Source organism: Diaphorina citri, unplaced genomic scaffold, assembly GCF_000475195.1.
Source record: "Diaphorina citri unplaced genomic scaffold, Diaci psyllid genome assembly version 1.1 scaffold1059, whole genome shotgun sequence".
NCBI lineage: Eukaryota > Metazoa > Arthropoda > Insecta > Hemiptera > Psyllidae > Diaphorina > Diaphorina citri.
The window spans coordinates 29539-47596 of record NW_007378488.1 but is presented as its reverse complement, the minus strand read 5'-3'; the positions used below and the strand labels follow the sequence as shown (position 1 = coordinate 47596).

General features: G+C 40.5%; 1 protein-coding gene and 1 long non-coding RNA gene across 2 annotated transcripts; both read left to right on the top strand.

Annotated features, from left to right (window-relative positions):
• The first annotated feature begins 2978 nt into the window (after nucleotides 1-2978).
• On the top strand, nucleotides 2979-5653 carry LOC113469397. The gene is made up of 2 exons (XR_003392832.1): nucleotides 2979-3287; nucleotides 5449-5653. It is a non-coding gene; the product is annotated as an uncharacterized LOC113469397 (long non-coding RNA).
• Nucleotides 5654-6213: 560 nt separating this feature from the next.
• On the top strand, nucleotides 6214-9814 carry LOC103513986 (facilitated trehalose transporter Tret1-like). Its single transcript, XM_017446030.2, has 2 exons — nucleotides 6214-6699; nucleotides 9393-9814. The coding sequence occupies exons 1-2, from the start codon at nucleotides 6561-6563 to the stop codon at nucleotides 9812-9814; spliced, it is 561 nt and encodes a 186-aa protein (XP_017301519.1). The 5' UTR covers nucleotides 6214-6560.
• The last annotated feature ends 8244 nt before the right edge of the window (nucleotides 9815-18058 follow it).

Sequence of the window (18058 nt, the reverse complement as noted above, 5' to 3'; positions counted from 1 at the left end):
TGACAGTACGAGACCTTTGGGATAAACCAAAAGATGTTGCCTTATTCCTGGACTTGGATCTCAGAGAAGAACATACCGTAGATATTAGATACAACAGCAGCAACACCAACACCAACAACAACAACAACAACAACAACAACAACAACAAAAACATCCAGAACTACACGTAAATGACAGCAATATTAGCTAATCTTCCTGTATAAGATAGCACATAGGATAATGGAAAACTATGAACACAATACACACATTTCCAACATGTCCCTATTCTCAACTCTATTTTTACACAATCAATGTTCAGATTGTTTAGGAAATCACTTAATGACTTGATACATCTTCCCTATGGTCTTTCTAGTGTTCTAAAATGGTTCAAATAGTCCAATGCCCTAATTACCTAACTGTTATTACTTAATGGATCATTAAGTGGTAAGAAATCGGTTGCATCAAAACACATATCCGAAACAAACCATGTTTGTATTGAAAAGATCCTTGCCAAGTCTTGTTGTTGGGATTGTCTCACATTGGTTGCGTCGATGTGTTACTAAAAGTCGCACGTCTACACTTGCAATCTGAGACGGTCCTTCCTTGTACATCATTATTTGATTGGTCTTATTTTTCGTTATAACTTAAAACATAACATCTACATCTACAGTCCCTCATTTTTGGGTACCGAAGAGAACTTGGCAAATTAGACGCGAGATTATGTTTTCCAGACTGAAAAGAGGAAAAGACCATGGGGAAGAATACCAAGTCACAAAGAATCTTGGCGACGATTTTAAAGAATCAAACACGTGATCTGTGACGTCACCTACTACAAACACGTCATCTGTGACGTCACCTACTACAACACGTGACCTGTGACGTCATCTACACGTGACTTGTCACGTAATTGGAAATTAATAGTTCCGGGAAATTATTGAGTCGGATGGGCGATTGTCGATTCCCCCGATCGCAGTGGCGTAGCGTGTATGTATGGCGTGATTTTTTTTTTCAAAGAGTTTCCCTTTTTTTTTTTTTTTTTTTTTTAAAGAATCCAGGCGGCACTTTTCTGGAAAACGTGATGGAAGATAAGAATGGAAGCTATAGGAAAAATTATTGTAAATTGTAAATAAAAAGTAGGTACCTAAAAAGTTTTGTAAAAAAGTCACCAAGACGCATAACGCACAACCCAAAAGAGATTTCTTGCTTTTCTCTAAGATACCTACTTGGCGACTATCTTTCAACACTTCTACACAGCTAAGAGTTTTTGTGGGAGAGATTTCATTATTTTTTGTGTGTAATTTTTGAAACACCTTTTTCTTTTAAGGTATATAGGACCTACATATTCTTTCAATAACGTTCTGGAATCCTTTCCCTCTGGAAATTTCGGAAACCGATTTTTGCTTGTTTTGCATTTAGAATTGAACCTCAGGGTTTTATCGTTTATTTTTGGCGGGTCCAAGTGCCACTGTACGCCTCACTTTGGTCACATGCTGTTTCAACACACCGATAAGTTGCTGAGAGAGAGAGAGAGAGAGAGAGAGAGAGAGAGAGAGAGATTTTCACGTACAAATACGAGACGAGAATAACAAGATAGGGCTATCTCGTCTTGCATGCGTCACTAATCAAAGAAAAACAAAAACATTAATCATCCCTAAAAGAAAAAAAAAATGTGTCACTCACCAAAGTCCTCCTCACTTGAATATCCAAATTCCACGGATTTCTTATCGGCCCGGCGCGGCTTATCAGAATCACAATATTCCACACTCGGTCCGCCCTCACTGCTTAATCCGGCCCTGATGTAATCGACTTTGAACCTCGGTGCTCCGGTTGGTATGTAGATGTCAAATGTGACAAGGATGCGACAAGAAACTTTTGGTTAAGATCGGTGCAACGGTTGGCGGCATTTTACCGCTTTATGGCGGTTTTCGTTGTAATTTAACAATATCTCGGGAACGGTACAAGCTAGAGACTTGAATTTTGGTATGTAGTTCACAAATGTGACAAGGATGCAACACAAAACGTTTGGTTGAGATGGATGCTGCGCTTGGCGGTATTTTGACCGCTTCTGGACAGATTTTGACCTTTTTTTGGCGGTTTTCAGCTATAGCGACATAAACACGTGATCTGTGACGTCACCTACTACAAACACGTCATCTGTGACGTCACCTACTACAACACGTGACCTGTGACGTCATCTACACTTGACTTGTCACGTAGGTAATTGGAAATTAATAGTCCCGGGAAATTATTGAGTCAGATGGGCGATTGTCGATTCCCCCGATTTCATACCGATTCCCCGATTGCAAATTTTGAAGCCTCAAGGGTATGCTTCTATTCCCCCGATAGTTAAAAAAAAAAGTAAAAATGTATATGTCGATTCCCCTGATGAATAGAAAATTAAAAACAGGATTTTAATTCTTTTTTTTTTTCACATCTTTCTGATTGCAGAACGCACTGTGACGTTTAGAAGTCGAGCTACCCTGGTCCAAATATCTTGAGAGGTCACCGATAAAGTTCTCCATCGAACGTCAAGTGCGGCAAAACCCCCCAAAACAGTTTCTTCTGGAGAACCCATCTCGAGAAAGGACCTTTCAAAATAGGTACGTTTAAAAATAAAAGAGAGAGAGATTTTCACGTAAAAATACGAGACGAGATTAACAAGACAGGGCTATCTCGTCTTGGATGCGTCACTAATCAAAGAAAAACAAAAACATTAATCATCCCTAAAAGAAAAAAAAATGTGTCACTCACCAAAGTCCTCCTCACTTGAGTATCCAAATTCCACGGATTTCTTATCGGGCCGGCGCGGCTTATCAGAGTCACAATATTCCGCACTCGGTCCGCCCTCACTGCTTAATCCGGCCCTGATGTAATCGACTTTGAACCTCGGTGCTCCGCTCTTATCTGGAGATGATAAGAAAATCCATTACGCTGTACAGAGAGCTACCTGCCATGCCATGGACGCCATCTTGGATTTTTTTTTTTTTTAACCTCAAAAATCTTCGTTTGTTTTCTCATTTAGCGGACGATTTTTTTGACTAGCGGTCAACCGAAAAATCGTGCCGGTTAGAAAGAAATTTTATTTGGAGATAATTTTTTGGAACTATAACTTCACTTTTTGGAACTAACTTTATTTGGTGAGATAGTTTTGTAATTTTGTAGTTTTTTCCCTTGTGCTTCGACAGTTTGTCTCGATAGTTTGAATATTAGTCATGATTCAATTCTTGATCTTTTTATACGTTTTCCTGTGCTGTGTTTATCTGGATTTGCTTGATATTGTTGGCGATGATGAGTAAAATTCCAAATTAGTAAGTATAAGTATACGTTATACGTACATACTCTTAGGTATTCTTTTTTTTTAAAGAGGTTTGACAGAGGGAACTGTAACTGCTATGGTCTTATCGTCCCGAAATCGAAGAGAGAAGGAATACAGGATAGGAGAAAGCCAGCCGTTCCGAGAACGAACATTATCCCATCAGGATAAAATCCGCCCCGGGCGGGAATCGAACCCGCGGCCTAGCGCTTACAAGGCAGACGCACTACCAACTAAGCTAACTAGGCTCAAGGCTGGCATTTAGGTATTCTTGTTGACAAAGGAAACATGGAAAATTATCCAAGGCTTCAAATTTAATGTCCCTAAAGGTAAGGTTACACCAAGCGAGCATTGTTTGCAAACAATGCGCGCTTGGTGTAACATTACCTTTAGCTTTTGTAGAAAAACCGACAGCAGCCTGAATGCCTGATCAACTTCGCGCACACACGAACGCTCTTTGCAAGCCAATGTTTGTGGGAAAATGATTGCAAACGTTTGCAAACACTGTTTGCAAACGATGCGCGCTTGGTGTAACATTAGCTTTATGGCACGGAATTTTGTTTGGTGATTAGTACTGAGTGTTAGGTGGTAGAGAACGCCTAAGGCGTTAACCTCGCCTAGTGGTTGCCTTCCACTCAAGAGTCTATTATTATTATTATAGTGGGCGGATAATAATGTTTGACTGAATGACTGTTCCCCCCCCATGATTATGGCTTTAAGAGGGCAGGGTTCTCCTGGAGAAGCTCTTCCACCCAACCACTAATCTTTTCTTTCACTGTGGACCTTTAAGATAGTTTACCAGGGAGGTCTTATGCCCACCACGCTCAAACCGTCTGTCAGACCTAGATCTAGGTTTGAAAGACAGTCGAAACTTGTGTGGTGGAAAAAGCTTCCGACTTCTGTCTTCAAACCACCTGAGAGACTTGAGGCTGAGTGCGCCGCGTATTTCAAGCACAGAGCCGATAGTAATGTTGATGAAAAAAAATATCAATAATTAATTATTTTGGTTTCCCAACGTTTCAACGAAACAGTTTCTGGTAATTTTCCTTTTTTTATTAGAATGACAGACGAGGGGTTATTGTTTGGCCAGACACTAGTTTGACTTCTGGTAATAAAATGAGACACTAGACACTAAACTAAAATAAAATAAAGTCTAAATAAAGTCATTCTAATAAAAAAAGGAAAATTACCAGAAACTGTTTCGTTGAAACGTTGGGAAACCAAAATAATTAATTATTGATATTTTTTTTTCATTAACATTTATTGAAGTGTTATTGATTTTTTAAAAATTGAATTAAAAAATAAAACCACCTATCTGTTCATTTCCAGAGTGAGTGCATTGAAAGAAGTGCTATAAATGTGTTAAATTTGTTATTTCGTGTTCGAGAAACATGGTTTTTCTTACACTTCTACTTTTTTATTACATACGGAAATGTATTATGAATCGATTTTTCAAAAAGAAAGTATTACCCTGCAATCATCACCCTCAGCATCATGATAGTAGCTGTTGTAATAGAAAGGATTAAAATCATTGAATGACCAAATAACCAAACTTACCCTACAAAATATGTGTGCAAATATCTTGACATTGTGTCGGTGTTGTTGAAACGGCAATGATTTTTACTTTTTTATTATACCTATACATACGAATAATGAAACCTAGTAGCTGTTGTAATAGAAAGGATTAAAATCATTGAATGACCAAATAACCAAACTTACCCTACAAAATATGTGTGCAAATATCTTGAAATTGTGTCGGTGTTGTTGAAACGGCAATGATTTTTACATTTTTATTATACCTATACATACGAATAATGAAACGATTTATATTAAACAAACATAAATTAGATGGCCCAACCAAAGAAAGTAAACCAACTACCGACTCACCTAAATCATCCTAAATCAAAAGTCATGAAGAAAGATTTCATTGAAATGTTGGGATGGATATTGAAGTTCAAAAATTGAAAATTATTTAACCCTTGAATTCACCCAATAAAAATTAATAAACCAACTACCGACTCACCTAAATCATCCTAAATCAAAAGTCATGAAGAAAGATTTCATTGAAATGTTGGGATGGATATTGAAGTTAAAAATTGAAAATTATTTAACCCTTGAATTCACCCAATAAAAATTACCCGTTTCTTTATTTCCAGACTTGAAAAGGAGGAAGCAGTGTGGAGTGCCTGTCAATTAACCCTTATTTATTTTATTTAACTGACAAAAGTAGTGATTCGGAGGAAGTGAAATAATTATTTTTTAAATAAATTAATCCAAGTGAACATTTGTGTTTGATTCGATCCTTAACTCGGAGTCGCTAAACTTTAGGATTTGTATTGTTTCGTTTTTATTTTTCGACCTTATCAAATTATTTATTTAATCTTTTCATATTTTCCTAATATTTTCCAAGATAACTTTATCTAAAAGTAAAATAAATTAATCCAAGTGAACATTTGTGTTTGATTCGATCCTTAACTCGGAGTCGCTAAACTTTAGGATTTGTATTGTTTCGTTTTTATATTTCGACCTCATCAAATTATTTATTCAATCTTTTCATATTTTTCTAATATTTTCCAAGGTAACTTTATCTAAAAGTCACATTTGTGTAATCCATTAAAAATGTTTTAACCTACCAAGCGACCTCGTCGCAAAGCTTTTGTTTGCGGCAAATTCTCTTTCGCGCCAAAATAATTCCGAAAGATTCCATTATTAGCGCACAGATTTTGCGCCACAAAATGGCACCCCGTCGCGCTCGTACATTGAACCAGTTCCCGTCGTGACGCGCTAACCTAATTCACGTCATTGTTGCACAATCACTCCCCCCCTAATTAATCGCGGTTTGCTAGAACCGATTCCAAACTAGATCGCTGAAGATCTTTCGGTGGATTATGGCACCCCGTCGCGCTCGTACATTGAACCAGTTCCCGTCGTGACGCGCTAACCTAATTCACGTCATTGTTGCACAATCACTCCCCCTAATTAATCGCGGTTTGCTAAAACCGATTCCAAAATAGATCGCTGAAGATCGTTCGGTGGATCATAATTGTAATTAAATGATTTATACTTGCAATTAAATGCTCCCGTTAAATAACAAGTGAGAAAAAGTGAGAGTGAACTTTGTACTTCGTCATCGCTGACTGGATTACCAATCTCCGCTCTCCGCTGTGAGACACTCCTATTGGCTAACCAAATCCCCTTCCCGAAACCGGTTCTCCTTCATCAATTTCTGATTGGTTAATTCTCCCCGAGCGAACAACCGGCCGCCAAGATGATTGGGAGCAATTTGTCGCTGTACCAGATGGAACCCAGACAGTCGCGGAGGGAGTCGTACGTTCCCAAACGCTCGCAGAGTAAGCCGAAACGACCGGAGGGCCGAAAGTTCCGCCAGTATGTGGCTGCTCTCAGCGGTAAGTAGACGTTCATCAACCGTTTTAGGATGACTTAACTTCGTTTAAGGGCCATTTCACAAGGGCCGGTCCACAAGCAGACTGGAACCTGTATGATCGGCTTTAAACCTTGGACTTTCAAAGGTCGAGAAAAAGGGCTATTTCACATCTAGACTGCAAAATCTAGCACACTGAAAAATACATTATGATGTAGCACACTGCAAAATGCGTTTTGGAAAAAATACATTTTGCAGTTTACATTTGAAATTGCCCTTTTTCTCTGAACGTCCGAGTTTAAAAGCCGATCATCCAAGTTCCAGTCTGCTTGTGGATTGGAATATAAATGACTAGTCTGGTTCTCTAAAGCTGTGTCCATACATAGTGGATGCCGTCGATCGACAAGGTGAATCTATGTTGTCGAGGCAGTGTACAATTTCCGTCGACTATGTGTGGACACAGCTTTGGATTCACAAAAACTGTTCTCCTGATTAGTCAGTATCTAAAGGTCCTTTTACACTAGAGGCAGAAAGTTAGAAACACACTATCATCAAGTCAGGTGTCACGTGACGTGATAGTAGTCTAGCCGTCCTGAACGAGATTACCTGCAATATTATATAGGAATGAGCTCACGTTACGTGATGTGATGGAAGTGTGTTTCTACCTTAAAACAATAACCATGTTGCAGTGAAGCATCTTCAAGACCATAATATCAATCCGAAACAAAATCTTTTTTTTTTTTTTTTAAGAGGTTTGACAAAGGGAACTGTAACTGCTATGGTCTTTGAAATCGAAGAGAGAAGGAAGACAGGATAGGAGAAAGCCAGCCGTTCCGAGAACGAACATTATCCCATCAGGATAAAACCCGCCCCGGGCGGGAATCGAACCCGCGGCCTAGCGCTTACAAGGCAGACGCACTACCAACTAAGCTAACTAGGCTGGCACAAAGGAGCTTTATTTTTCACTGTCGTGGGTTCTCGGGTTGACCCAGCACCTAAATGGGAAGTATTGTGTCTCTTCTCGCCCATCTGATGAGAGGCATACTGCGGGATGGGCATGCTGCGACACAGGCCACATGCGTCTTATGTAGCAGTTGTTTCATTGCTACGAAATAAAAACGGCGGTGGAACACTCATCTTTAAATAATAAAAAAAATGGATCACAGAAGTTAAGAAGCTTTAAAGCTTGGTTTGTGTCCGGATGGGTGAGCATCTGGGCAATCGCATGTTGCTGACTTCCCCCGGCCCCACTCAGACTGGGTGAGGTCAAGGTGAGTAGGCAGGTAGTTTACGAACGGGTTATAACCCCCGTCACATAGAAAAGAATAGAATAGAATAGAATAGAATAGAATATACCTTGTTTAATATTCCAAGATCCAGTAATGACGTAAGAAAGGGGACTAGTCAAGGTGTTTGTGTCACAAAATCTCGAGGATTTAGAAATTATATCACAAGGTAATAGGTAACCTGTGAGGTAGGCACTGGTGATGATTGTTTCCCGAAAAATCAGAAGTAGGAAAGCGTGGGGTAACTTAGAACACCTGTGGAAAATGATTTTTCATCACAAGACCATTAGCCACGAATCACGAAAATCGAAATTGCAAATTCATTATATTGGTCCTCGATCCCCAAAAGTTTTATTCCCGCAGAAAAGTTACATATCCAGGAATGTGTTGTTTGAAAACTAGAAATAAATTCCTAGCTTATCCTTAAATTGGATCTAGCTAGCAAAAAAAACACAGGCCCTCAAAGATGGTTACTGCTGAGATAAGACTGAACGGTGTGAACAGTCCTTTTACCCCCACAGAAAAAGACACATCCAAAAATATCAATACCCAATATGTAGACAATAAAACGTATTATCTCCCTGCCTGCCTCGGTGGCGTAGTGGTCAAGACGCTCGCCTGGTAATCAGGAGGGCGTGGGTTCGATCCCAGCCGAGGTATGGGATTTTATCCTCATTTATTTGAGAATTTGACCACATAATAATGGAGCTCTAAGGGTTAGGTGGTAGAGAACGCCTAAGGCGTTAACCTCGCCTAGTGGTTGCCTTCCACTCAAGAGTCTATTATTATTATTATCATATTATTATTATTATTATAGTGGGCGGATAATAATGTTTGACTGAATGACTGTTCCCCCCCCCATGATTATGGCTTTAAGAGGGCAGGGTTCTCCTGGAGAAGCTCTTCCACCCAACCACTAATCTTTTCTTTCACTGTGGACCTTCAAGATAGTTTACCATCAGGGAGGTCTTATGCCCACCACGCTCAAACCGTCTGTCAGACCTAGATCTGGGTTTGACAGACAGTCGAAACTTGTGTGGTGGAAAAAGCTTCCGACTTCTGTCTTCAAAGGACCTGAGAGACTTGAGGCTGAGTGCGCCGCGTATTTCAAGCACATCAGAGCCGATAGAGCTTCGTCTCTACTGGGAATCGAACTCGGGACCTCCAGTCTGCAAGCCTAGTGTAATACTCGGATATAGAGGTTATTACCTCCTGTCCATAAATCTTGTCACTTTGTCTAGGTGGTTTCTCAAAACGTTAAGGTGTGTCCTCACATAGTGGACCGACAATTGATCAACGTCAAATGACACGTTCACACTGCCTCGACAACATAGATTTTTCTCGTCGATCGACGGCCGGTCGACTATGTTTGGACACACCTTTAGCCTCATAAATATTCACACTAATATCTTCCCACTTCTCTCCCCCACAGCCACCATCGGTAACTTCGCCGTAGGCACCATCTTGGCCTGGACCTCCCCTGTCCTTCCCCTCCTTCTCGAACCAGAAAACCCCCTCCCCCTCCAAGCTGCCCTCTCCAACACCACCTTCAACGAGTCCATCGAATTCACCAACGCCACCGCTTTCGTCAACTCTTCCACCGCGCTGAATCATCACTGGCTCACCATCACGAAGGACGAGGGGTCCTGGGTGGGGTCTCTCATCGCGATAGGCGCCTGCTTTGGCTCCGTCCCGGGCGGCAAGGCGGCAGATCTGTTTGGCCGCAAGCCGACCGTGGCGTTTCTGGCGGTTCCGACTATTCTGAGCTGGGTGATGATACTGTTTGCCAATCATGTGTATTGGTTGTACGCGGCAAGACTGCTGGGGGGCGCCGTTCGGTTCCGACTATTCTGAGCTGGGTGATGATACTGTTTGCCAATCATGTGTATTGGTTGTACGCGGCAAGACTGCTGGGGGGCGCCGTCATTGGCGCTGTCACGGCGACGGTTCCCATGTATATTGGAGAGACGGCTGAGGTGTCCATCCGAGGTGAGTGAGATGGTTTCTATTTTGGTAACGGTAATAGTTCAGAAGCCACGACAATGAGAAATTGCGAAAAGGATCTGTCACAAATGAGCAGTGACCAGTGTTATTATAGGGTTAGGTGAAGCGCAAAAAGGAGCTTTCTTTTTCATTGTCGTGGCTTCTAAATAATTACCTCTATTTTGCTCATTTCTTTGTTGTGCGTTAGGGCATTAAGCAGGGCATAGGGCGTTATTAAGGAAGGTATTAAAAAAATGTGATCCTATGGACTACGAGTAGGGATCTGTCACAAATGAGCAGTGACCAGTGTTATTATAGGGTTAGGTGAAGCGCAAAAAGGAGCTTTCTTTTTCATTGTCGTGGCTTCTGAATAATTACCTCTATTTTGCTCATTTCTTTGTTGTGCGTTAGGGCATTAAGCAGGGCATAGGGCGTTATTAAGCAAGGTATTAAAAAAATGTGATCCTATGGACTACGAGTAGGGGAACACGGGGCAAAATGGCACCTCTGGTGCTTATGAGGTCCTAACTAAAAAAAATAAAAGTCACACAGATGTGTAATTTTGTAACAAAGTAAAGCATAATTTTAGCTACAAATTAGATCAGACAAGAATGATATATGTATAAATGAAAAAAAAATAAAATATTTTTATGAGGGTACCAAAAAAGACCGTTTTGACTCAAGGCTGGGGCGAAATGGTCCTATACCTTATACCCACAAAATACCTTGGGGTAGAATGGACCCTGGGGCACCATTCTCTCATTAGGGTATAGGGTACCATTCTGCCCCCAGACGGTGTAAAACCATTTCGCCCCAAAGTGTCAGGCATTCCATCAAGCACTCTTGAAATTGCATCAAGCACTCATGAAATCGAAAAACCTCCGTACTCTTCGAAAACAAAAGATAAAAGAATCAACCAAGGATCAAAACAAAGATAACACTTGCAGGAATAGTTCCTAGTACATCCAAGAGAGCTCAGCACTTCCTAGCTTCTAAAAAGAGCGGGTGATCGTTTTGCCCCGATGTACCGTTTTGTCCCGAGTTCCCCTATTTGAATTCCTAATTATTTTTTTACGTGAAATTCGCCATTGACCTTTGCGATACCCTCAACCCATTATCGCCAATTATTCAACGAACCATGTTTTAACCACATGATTTCTAATCTGACTAACGTAGGTACTACTTACCGGCACTAGGTACCTACAACCAACGTACTTACGTACCTACAACTTGAGAAATCTTCTTCCTTGTCTATTAGCCGCTAAATTTTATCAGCCACTTAGGTATTCAAGTAATTAAACTCAAGTGGGTGATTAAAAAAAAGTATTGGCTTGGGAGGTAGCGCGTCTGTCTTGTAAGCGCTAGTTTGTGTTTTCTATTTCCGCCCGAACGGCCTTCGTTCTCAGAACGGCTGGCTTTCTCCTATATCCTGTCCTCCTTTGATCTTCGATTTCGGAACGATAAGGCCTTAGCAGTTACAGTTCCCTCTCCTTCATCTTCTTCGCCCGTTTTGCCACCTGTGGAAATCGATCCCGGGTCCTTCCTTATGAAGAACTGCTGTCAATCTGTTTATGTATCAAGAACAGTAACTTTGTTTACGTCAGATTTGACCCTCACGAACAAAATGGAACGGATTGGTAAATATTTTCGATAACAGATTAGAAACAAGTACCTACCTTCATACTATACAAGTAGGTAGGTATACACCTACCTACCTAGCTATAAACCTACTTACTTAATACTTATAGTGGCATAACAAAATTTTTAGAAGTCATGCTGTGGAACAATAAAAGTCTTAGTTATACCTACCTATCCTAGGTATAAGTACCTATAATAATAGATCAGTTGCGCTTACTTGGGTGATGTTTCAAAGTCATAGAATTAGTAAAAGAGGGTGCCACAGGTGAGGGTGGAAAAACTCTATTATTGGGCTACTTTCCCTGATTTAGGTTGTTGGATTGGAATGCTACATTATTATAGTGTCGAGCTTCCCGATATAGAGTTCAATGTTAGAGTTCCCGAACCCAGTCAATAAATTGGGCTTCCAGCACCCTAGTTTTCTTCTCTGGGTATGGAAGATTTTATTGACGGGGGGGCAAGTGTCCAACCATTGATTTACCGTTGTGGATGCTCCAAATTTTCTGAGTCTGGACTACAGGAAATTAGACAAATAAAGGCCCTGGGGCCGAGGGGGGCGGCCCCGCCCTAAATACGCCCTGATTTCATCTCAAAATATCGATTAGTGATGATTATACTAAATCAACAAATCAACAGGTGGTGTCTGTATCAACACATTTCATATTTCCTCAATAACAAAACTATAAAACTTGTATTGTAGATTAATAGAGCTATTAAGATTAGACCAGTGGGTGATCTTTTGTTTTTTACGCCACGGAAAATTGATCGTATCTCGAGATCGGTCTAGATTTAGGATCAATGGAAGAAGTACCTACTTACTTGTTAACTTAGTACACAGTACACTTGGTAACACAATTCAAACATTCAAAGAATTTTAGAGGTGAAATATTGGAATAAGAAAAAAGCCAACAGTTCTTACTCCATCTCTACAATTCTTTTTAAAGTAAAAAGGAAAAAAAGCTTTGAAATCTTTTCAATGTAGAATACAAGGAGACCACCTTGTTGACAGAATTCCAGAAATGCCTTAGCACTGACGGAGTATACCTACTAAGAAAGGCATTGTATTCAAGTACCAAGCAGTTGTTGTCATGTCATCTACAGTTGGCAACGTTGGAACAAAAACCTTTGTGCGCCTTGCGGCAGCGCACTGGCAACACTGCGCAAAGTACGAACATGATTTCACAAAACGTGCTGGAATAGCATCACGTTACGGTAAATAGGTATCCACATCCACCAAAGTTGTGGAAAAGCTCCGTAGCTCTGCCGAGGGCGTAGAAGAAAAAGGCGCGACGGACAGGATCTGCGAGCAGGAAGTCAACCAAGTCCAACACTTCTGCCGGTAGTCGGCCGTCCAATGTGGGGTCTAAGAATAATAATATTGTGTGAAGCTGCTGTGAGCCAGAACCCAGAGCCCTAGAGACATGCTCTTGTATATTACCTCCTGTAAACTAATAGTTAGACTACTCCTAGAAACGAAGTAAGACCAAGGAGATGGCCAAACACAAGATGGAGAGATGAGATTGTTAGGACTGCAGGCTGGAATCAGGTGGCAATCCAAGGCAAAGGAAAGACATGTATGGAAACAAATGGAGGAGACCTTCGTCCAACAATGGAACACAAATGGTTGATAAAGATGATAATGATGATGAAACAAATAGTTGGATATTCTTGTGCTCGGTCAAATACAAAGATTGTGCGAGAAATCATGAAATAGCGCGTTATAGGTGTATCATGAGCGAGCTACCAAGAATATATCAACATTAAACATATATTGTGCAACAATCAACATTAAACATATACCTATTGTGCAACAATGACTATAGGGAAACTGCGAAAAATCGCTTGTGTGATCTTCAATTGGATCAAGAAAGCGATTACTGTAAATAAAATTGCACCAATAGGATGTGATTCAGATTCGACCAATCAAAATCGAATCTGATCATTTTTCTTTAGGGTAACCAAAGAGGAACAAGCTTGACCAAGCTCGGCCGAGAATATCTTGGTAAAGCTTTGTCAAATTTGTTCTTACTTTTGATTTGTTCTATTTATTTATACAATTGAAGGAGTTATAACAGTAAAGTCCTACCTCTTGTTCCTTCTTTTGTTACCCTAAAAACAAAATGGCCTCTAGTCGCGTTCTCTTGTGAAGACGACAAAGTCGGCTTCAAAATGGCGGCGCCCAAAATTCGGACACTGAAAGTCCCAATGTGTGGTCCCCCTTCCCGAAAGTAGCTTAACACAATATTCTGACGTCACAACGACCATTATAATGGGCATGTAATGTTTTGAAAGGTTTTTTTTTTTTGCATAATTATGACGTCGCAAGTGTAAAATGTAAAGTGACCAGTGGCGTGTGATGAAATTTTCAAAAGGGAAGCATAAAGGTGGAAACACACTACTATCACGTCACGTGAGCTCACGTGACGTGATGGTAGTGTGTTTCTTTCTATTTTTTTTTTTTTTAATTTTTTTTATTATGTATTTAACAATGAAAGTACCTAATACCTACCTACCTACATTTTTAATACCCATTAAAAAATCTTCCTTCCTCTTAGACAGGGTTAAGTACTTACCTAGTCATTAGGTAGGTCCTTACTTTGTGATTTATCTGTGTAAGTACAAGTATAAGTCGTGCTTTATTTAGAATTATCAGTTTAGAACAAGTTGTTCCATTATGCTTAACAGTGTAATGTTTGCTTATCCTGCTGGGACAGGACTGAAAAGTATGTACATATGTTTATGTGAGTAGGTAATGTTCATATTTAGAGAGTGATTCATTTGGACAATTTTCAAATTAATGATGTGTTCAATATTATAATTATGATAGCCTGTGTGATTGTAGAATGTAGGTAGGTACATACTTGGAGTATTTGTGAAAGAATCAGTTTGTATCCGTGAGAATGATCAAGTTAGTTAGATGGTGCGCCATCTTGGATTTCCTATGCTTTAGTACAGGTGGCAAAAGAGCTAGGAAGGTTGCGCACCTGCTTTCTAAGCCCTAGGTCGCGGGTTTGATTTCCACCGGGGGCAAACTCTATCTTGAACAGATGGGGTTCGTTCTCGGAACGGCTGGCTTTCTCCTATCCTATCCTCCTCTCTTCGATTTCGGGACGATAAGACCAAAGCAGTTACAATTCACCTTATCAAGGACCGTATCACATGGAGGCGCATTGTTGAGGAGGCCAAGGCCCACCCCGGGCTGTAGCGCCTATTGATTGATTGATTGATTGATTGATTGATTGATTGATTGATTGATTGATTGATTGATGTGTGGAACGAAAAGACCAAAGTAGCTCAGGACACCCGGGTATCACTTCGGTAACAGACGGGGTCGGCGTTTTTCGTCCGCCTCTCAATCAGCCCTGGGGTGATTGCTTTGGGCTGACATTCGGTTTTGACTACAAAAATTGTACGAGTGGATGTCCTTCGCACTCAACCTTTGCTAATTCTTTAGCAAGCGAAATTTCAGGCTGGTATCCTCCCTGTTTAAAGTCACCCAGTCAGACTAAGCTGGTCTTCTAAAGCCCTGATTAAAGTCCCTCAGATACACAATCAAGTCCGCTCCTCCCTCCACCCCCCTCCATCTCTGGATGACAGCTCCGAAGGCGTCAACTCCCTTTTTATTTACCTCAAACGCCTTAACCTCTACCATATATTATGATTTAGTTAACCGGAAACCGGCGCGAACGACCTTATCATAAAAGTGTTAAAGGGCCTGATTCGAAAAAAAAGTCCCTCAGCCAGACAATGACTCATCGACTGAGCAGTCCATTGGAAAGCGTAGTTCTTTCTTTACTCACTCGTTCGCTCTTTACACATCTCTACTCCCTAGGTGACTTACTCTCTTCTGCCCCCCAACCAGACTACGCTGAACTACTCTCTGTTTAAAGTCCCCTAGCCCTCAACCTTTGCGTCTTTCTTTAGCAATTGAATTGTATCACCCACCTTCCGTTTCCAATATTCCCAACTATGTCAGATCGATAAAGAGGCCCCTCGAAATAAGGACCGCATCACATGGAGGCGCATTGTTGAGGAGGCCAAGGCCCACCCCGGGCTGTAGCGCCTATTGATTGATTGATTGATTGATGGAACGAAAAGACCAAAGTAGCTAGTAGCTCAGGAATCTCAGGATACCCGGGTATGACTTTGGTAACGATTAGGAGAAAAGAGAGGGAGCAATTCAGACATGGGAAAAGTCGAATATCCTTTACTTTTCCCTTCAGTTCAAGATGGCATCGATTTGTATTAGTATTATCAGATTTTCATCCACCGTCTATTTTCATCCATCAGATTTTCATTCACCGTCTCTATGATATTTCTTACGAACTATTTGAAAACGTTTCCCGTTCATGCGTTGCTTTATACAGAGTGTTCAAAAAGTCTTGGAGCCCCTCTAGCCAAAGGTCTACCTACTTGTGTAATGGAACCAGTCTGGTAGGTATAGGTACAAAACGGTAGAAAATGATACTAGCGCTGCGCTCTATGATATTTCTTACGAACTATTTGAAAACGTTTCCCGTTCATGCGTTGCTTTATACAGAGTGTTCAAAAAGTCTTGGAGCCCCTCCAGCCAAGGTCTATACCTAGGTAGGTACTTGTGTAATAGATCAGTTGCGCTTACTTGTGTGATGTTTCAAAGTCATAGAGCAGGAAAAATGAGGACCAACGGAATTTTTCTTTTTCTTCTACGACTTCTAGATACCGAGATAAATCGATTTAAATAATACCGATAAATCGTAAAGTTTGACGTCACGACATATGCTCCCGTAGGCGATGACGTCATAACTCATGACTCCCGCTTCGTTTGTTTGTGCGCAAGCGTTTCTGCGCATTTTGACATTAAGTCTGACGTCACAACTCTATGAACTTTTTAATTGAAACGGCAATTAAAAATTGAATTTTCGACCTTTTAAAGTTACTTTTTCGGAGTTTTGACTTCAGATTTGGATTTTTCACAACTTTTTACGTAGGAATCGACCTTTTATTCATAATTTTTACCCAACTGCAACTGCTCCATTGTTTGTGTACCCTGAGCGGAGGATTCTAAAGATGAAATGCTGAAATTTAGGGTGGTGTTTCATCTTTAAAAAATGCCATTCTTTGAAGTACTACCTAGTTGCCAAATTTCGGCCAGAGCCGAGGTCGATCCCAGGGGGACCAACTTCAAAACCTTAAAACGGGAACCTCCTAATAAAATTGTGACTTATGAGCTTATGACACACCATGTTAAACAGTATAAAGAGGATAAAACACCACCCGAAAGTCCAGAAATGTCAAAAATGTTTAAACCAGGTAAAAAAAGACCATCAAAAGGATAAAGAAGTAAAACACACCTTTAGGTAGGTAGTTCAAAAAAATAATCGGGGTTCCAGAACTTTTTAAACACTATGTACGTAAGTCCAATGTTTTCAATTAGTTTTTCAAAAATCCCACAGAGCGCAGCGCCAGTATCATTTTCAGCTGACGGGCGTCCATATTTCCATAGTTACGTAAGAGAAAAATGTAAACAAATTAACAAAATACCTACAAATCGGCTACAGGTGTTTTTGAAGTCAGTGTGAGGTGTGAGGTGTTTTAGTGAAAAAGTTCAAAGATTTCTTTGGAATTTGCCTGTTTCACTTTCTAAACTGTAAAGCTTTTTACCGGTAAAACAGACACCTGTGGCACTTTCTGGATAGTTCTAAAAAGAAACATCTACGTCAACTGCCTTCCCTGTGCTATTTTCTTGTCTGTGATAGATAAAGTGTGAAAATCTCTCTCTCTCTCTCTCTCTCTCTCTCTCTCTCTCTCTCTCTCTCTCTCTCTCTCTCTCTCTCTCTCTTTTATTTTTAAACGTACCTATTCCGAAAGGTCCTGTCTCGAGATGGGTTCTCCAGAAGAAACTGTTTTGGGGTTTCTGCCGCACTTGACGTTCGATGGAGAACTTTATGAGTGACCTCTCAAGATATTTGGATCCTGGTAGCTCGACTTCTAAACGTCACAGTGCGTTCTGCAATCAGAAAAATGTGAAAAAAAGAATTAAAATCCTGTTTTTAATTTTCTATTCATCCGGGGAATCGACATATACATTTTTTTTTTTTTTTAACTCTCGGGGGAATAGAAGCATACCCTTGAGGCTTGAAAATTTGCGATCCAGGATAAAATCCGCCCCGGCCACCTGGATTCTTTAAAATCGTCGCCAAGATTCTTTGTGACTTGGTATTCTTCCCCATGGTCTTTTCAGTCTGAAAAACATAATCTCGCATCTAATTTGCCAAGTTCTCTTCGGTACCGAAAAATGAGGGACTGTAGATGTTATGTTTTAAGTTATAACTAAAAATAAGACCAACCAAATAATGATATACAAGGACCTTCTCACATTGCAAGCGTAGATGTGCGACTTTTAGTTACACATCGACGCAACCAATGTGAGACAATCCCAACAACAAGACTTGGCAAGGATCTTTTCACCACAAACATGGTTTGTTTCGGATATGT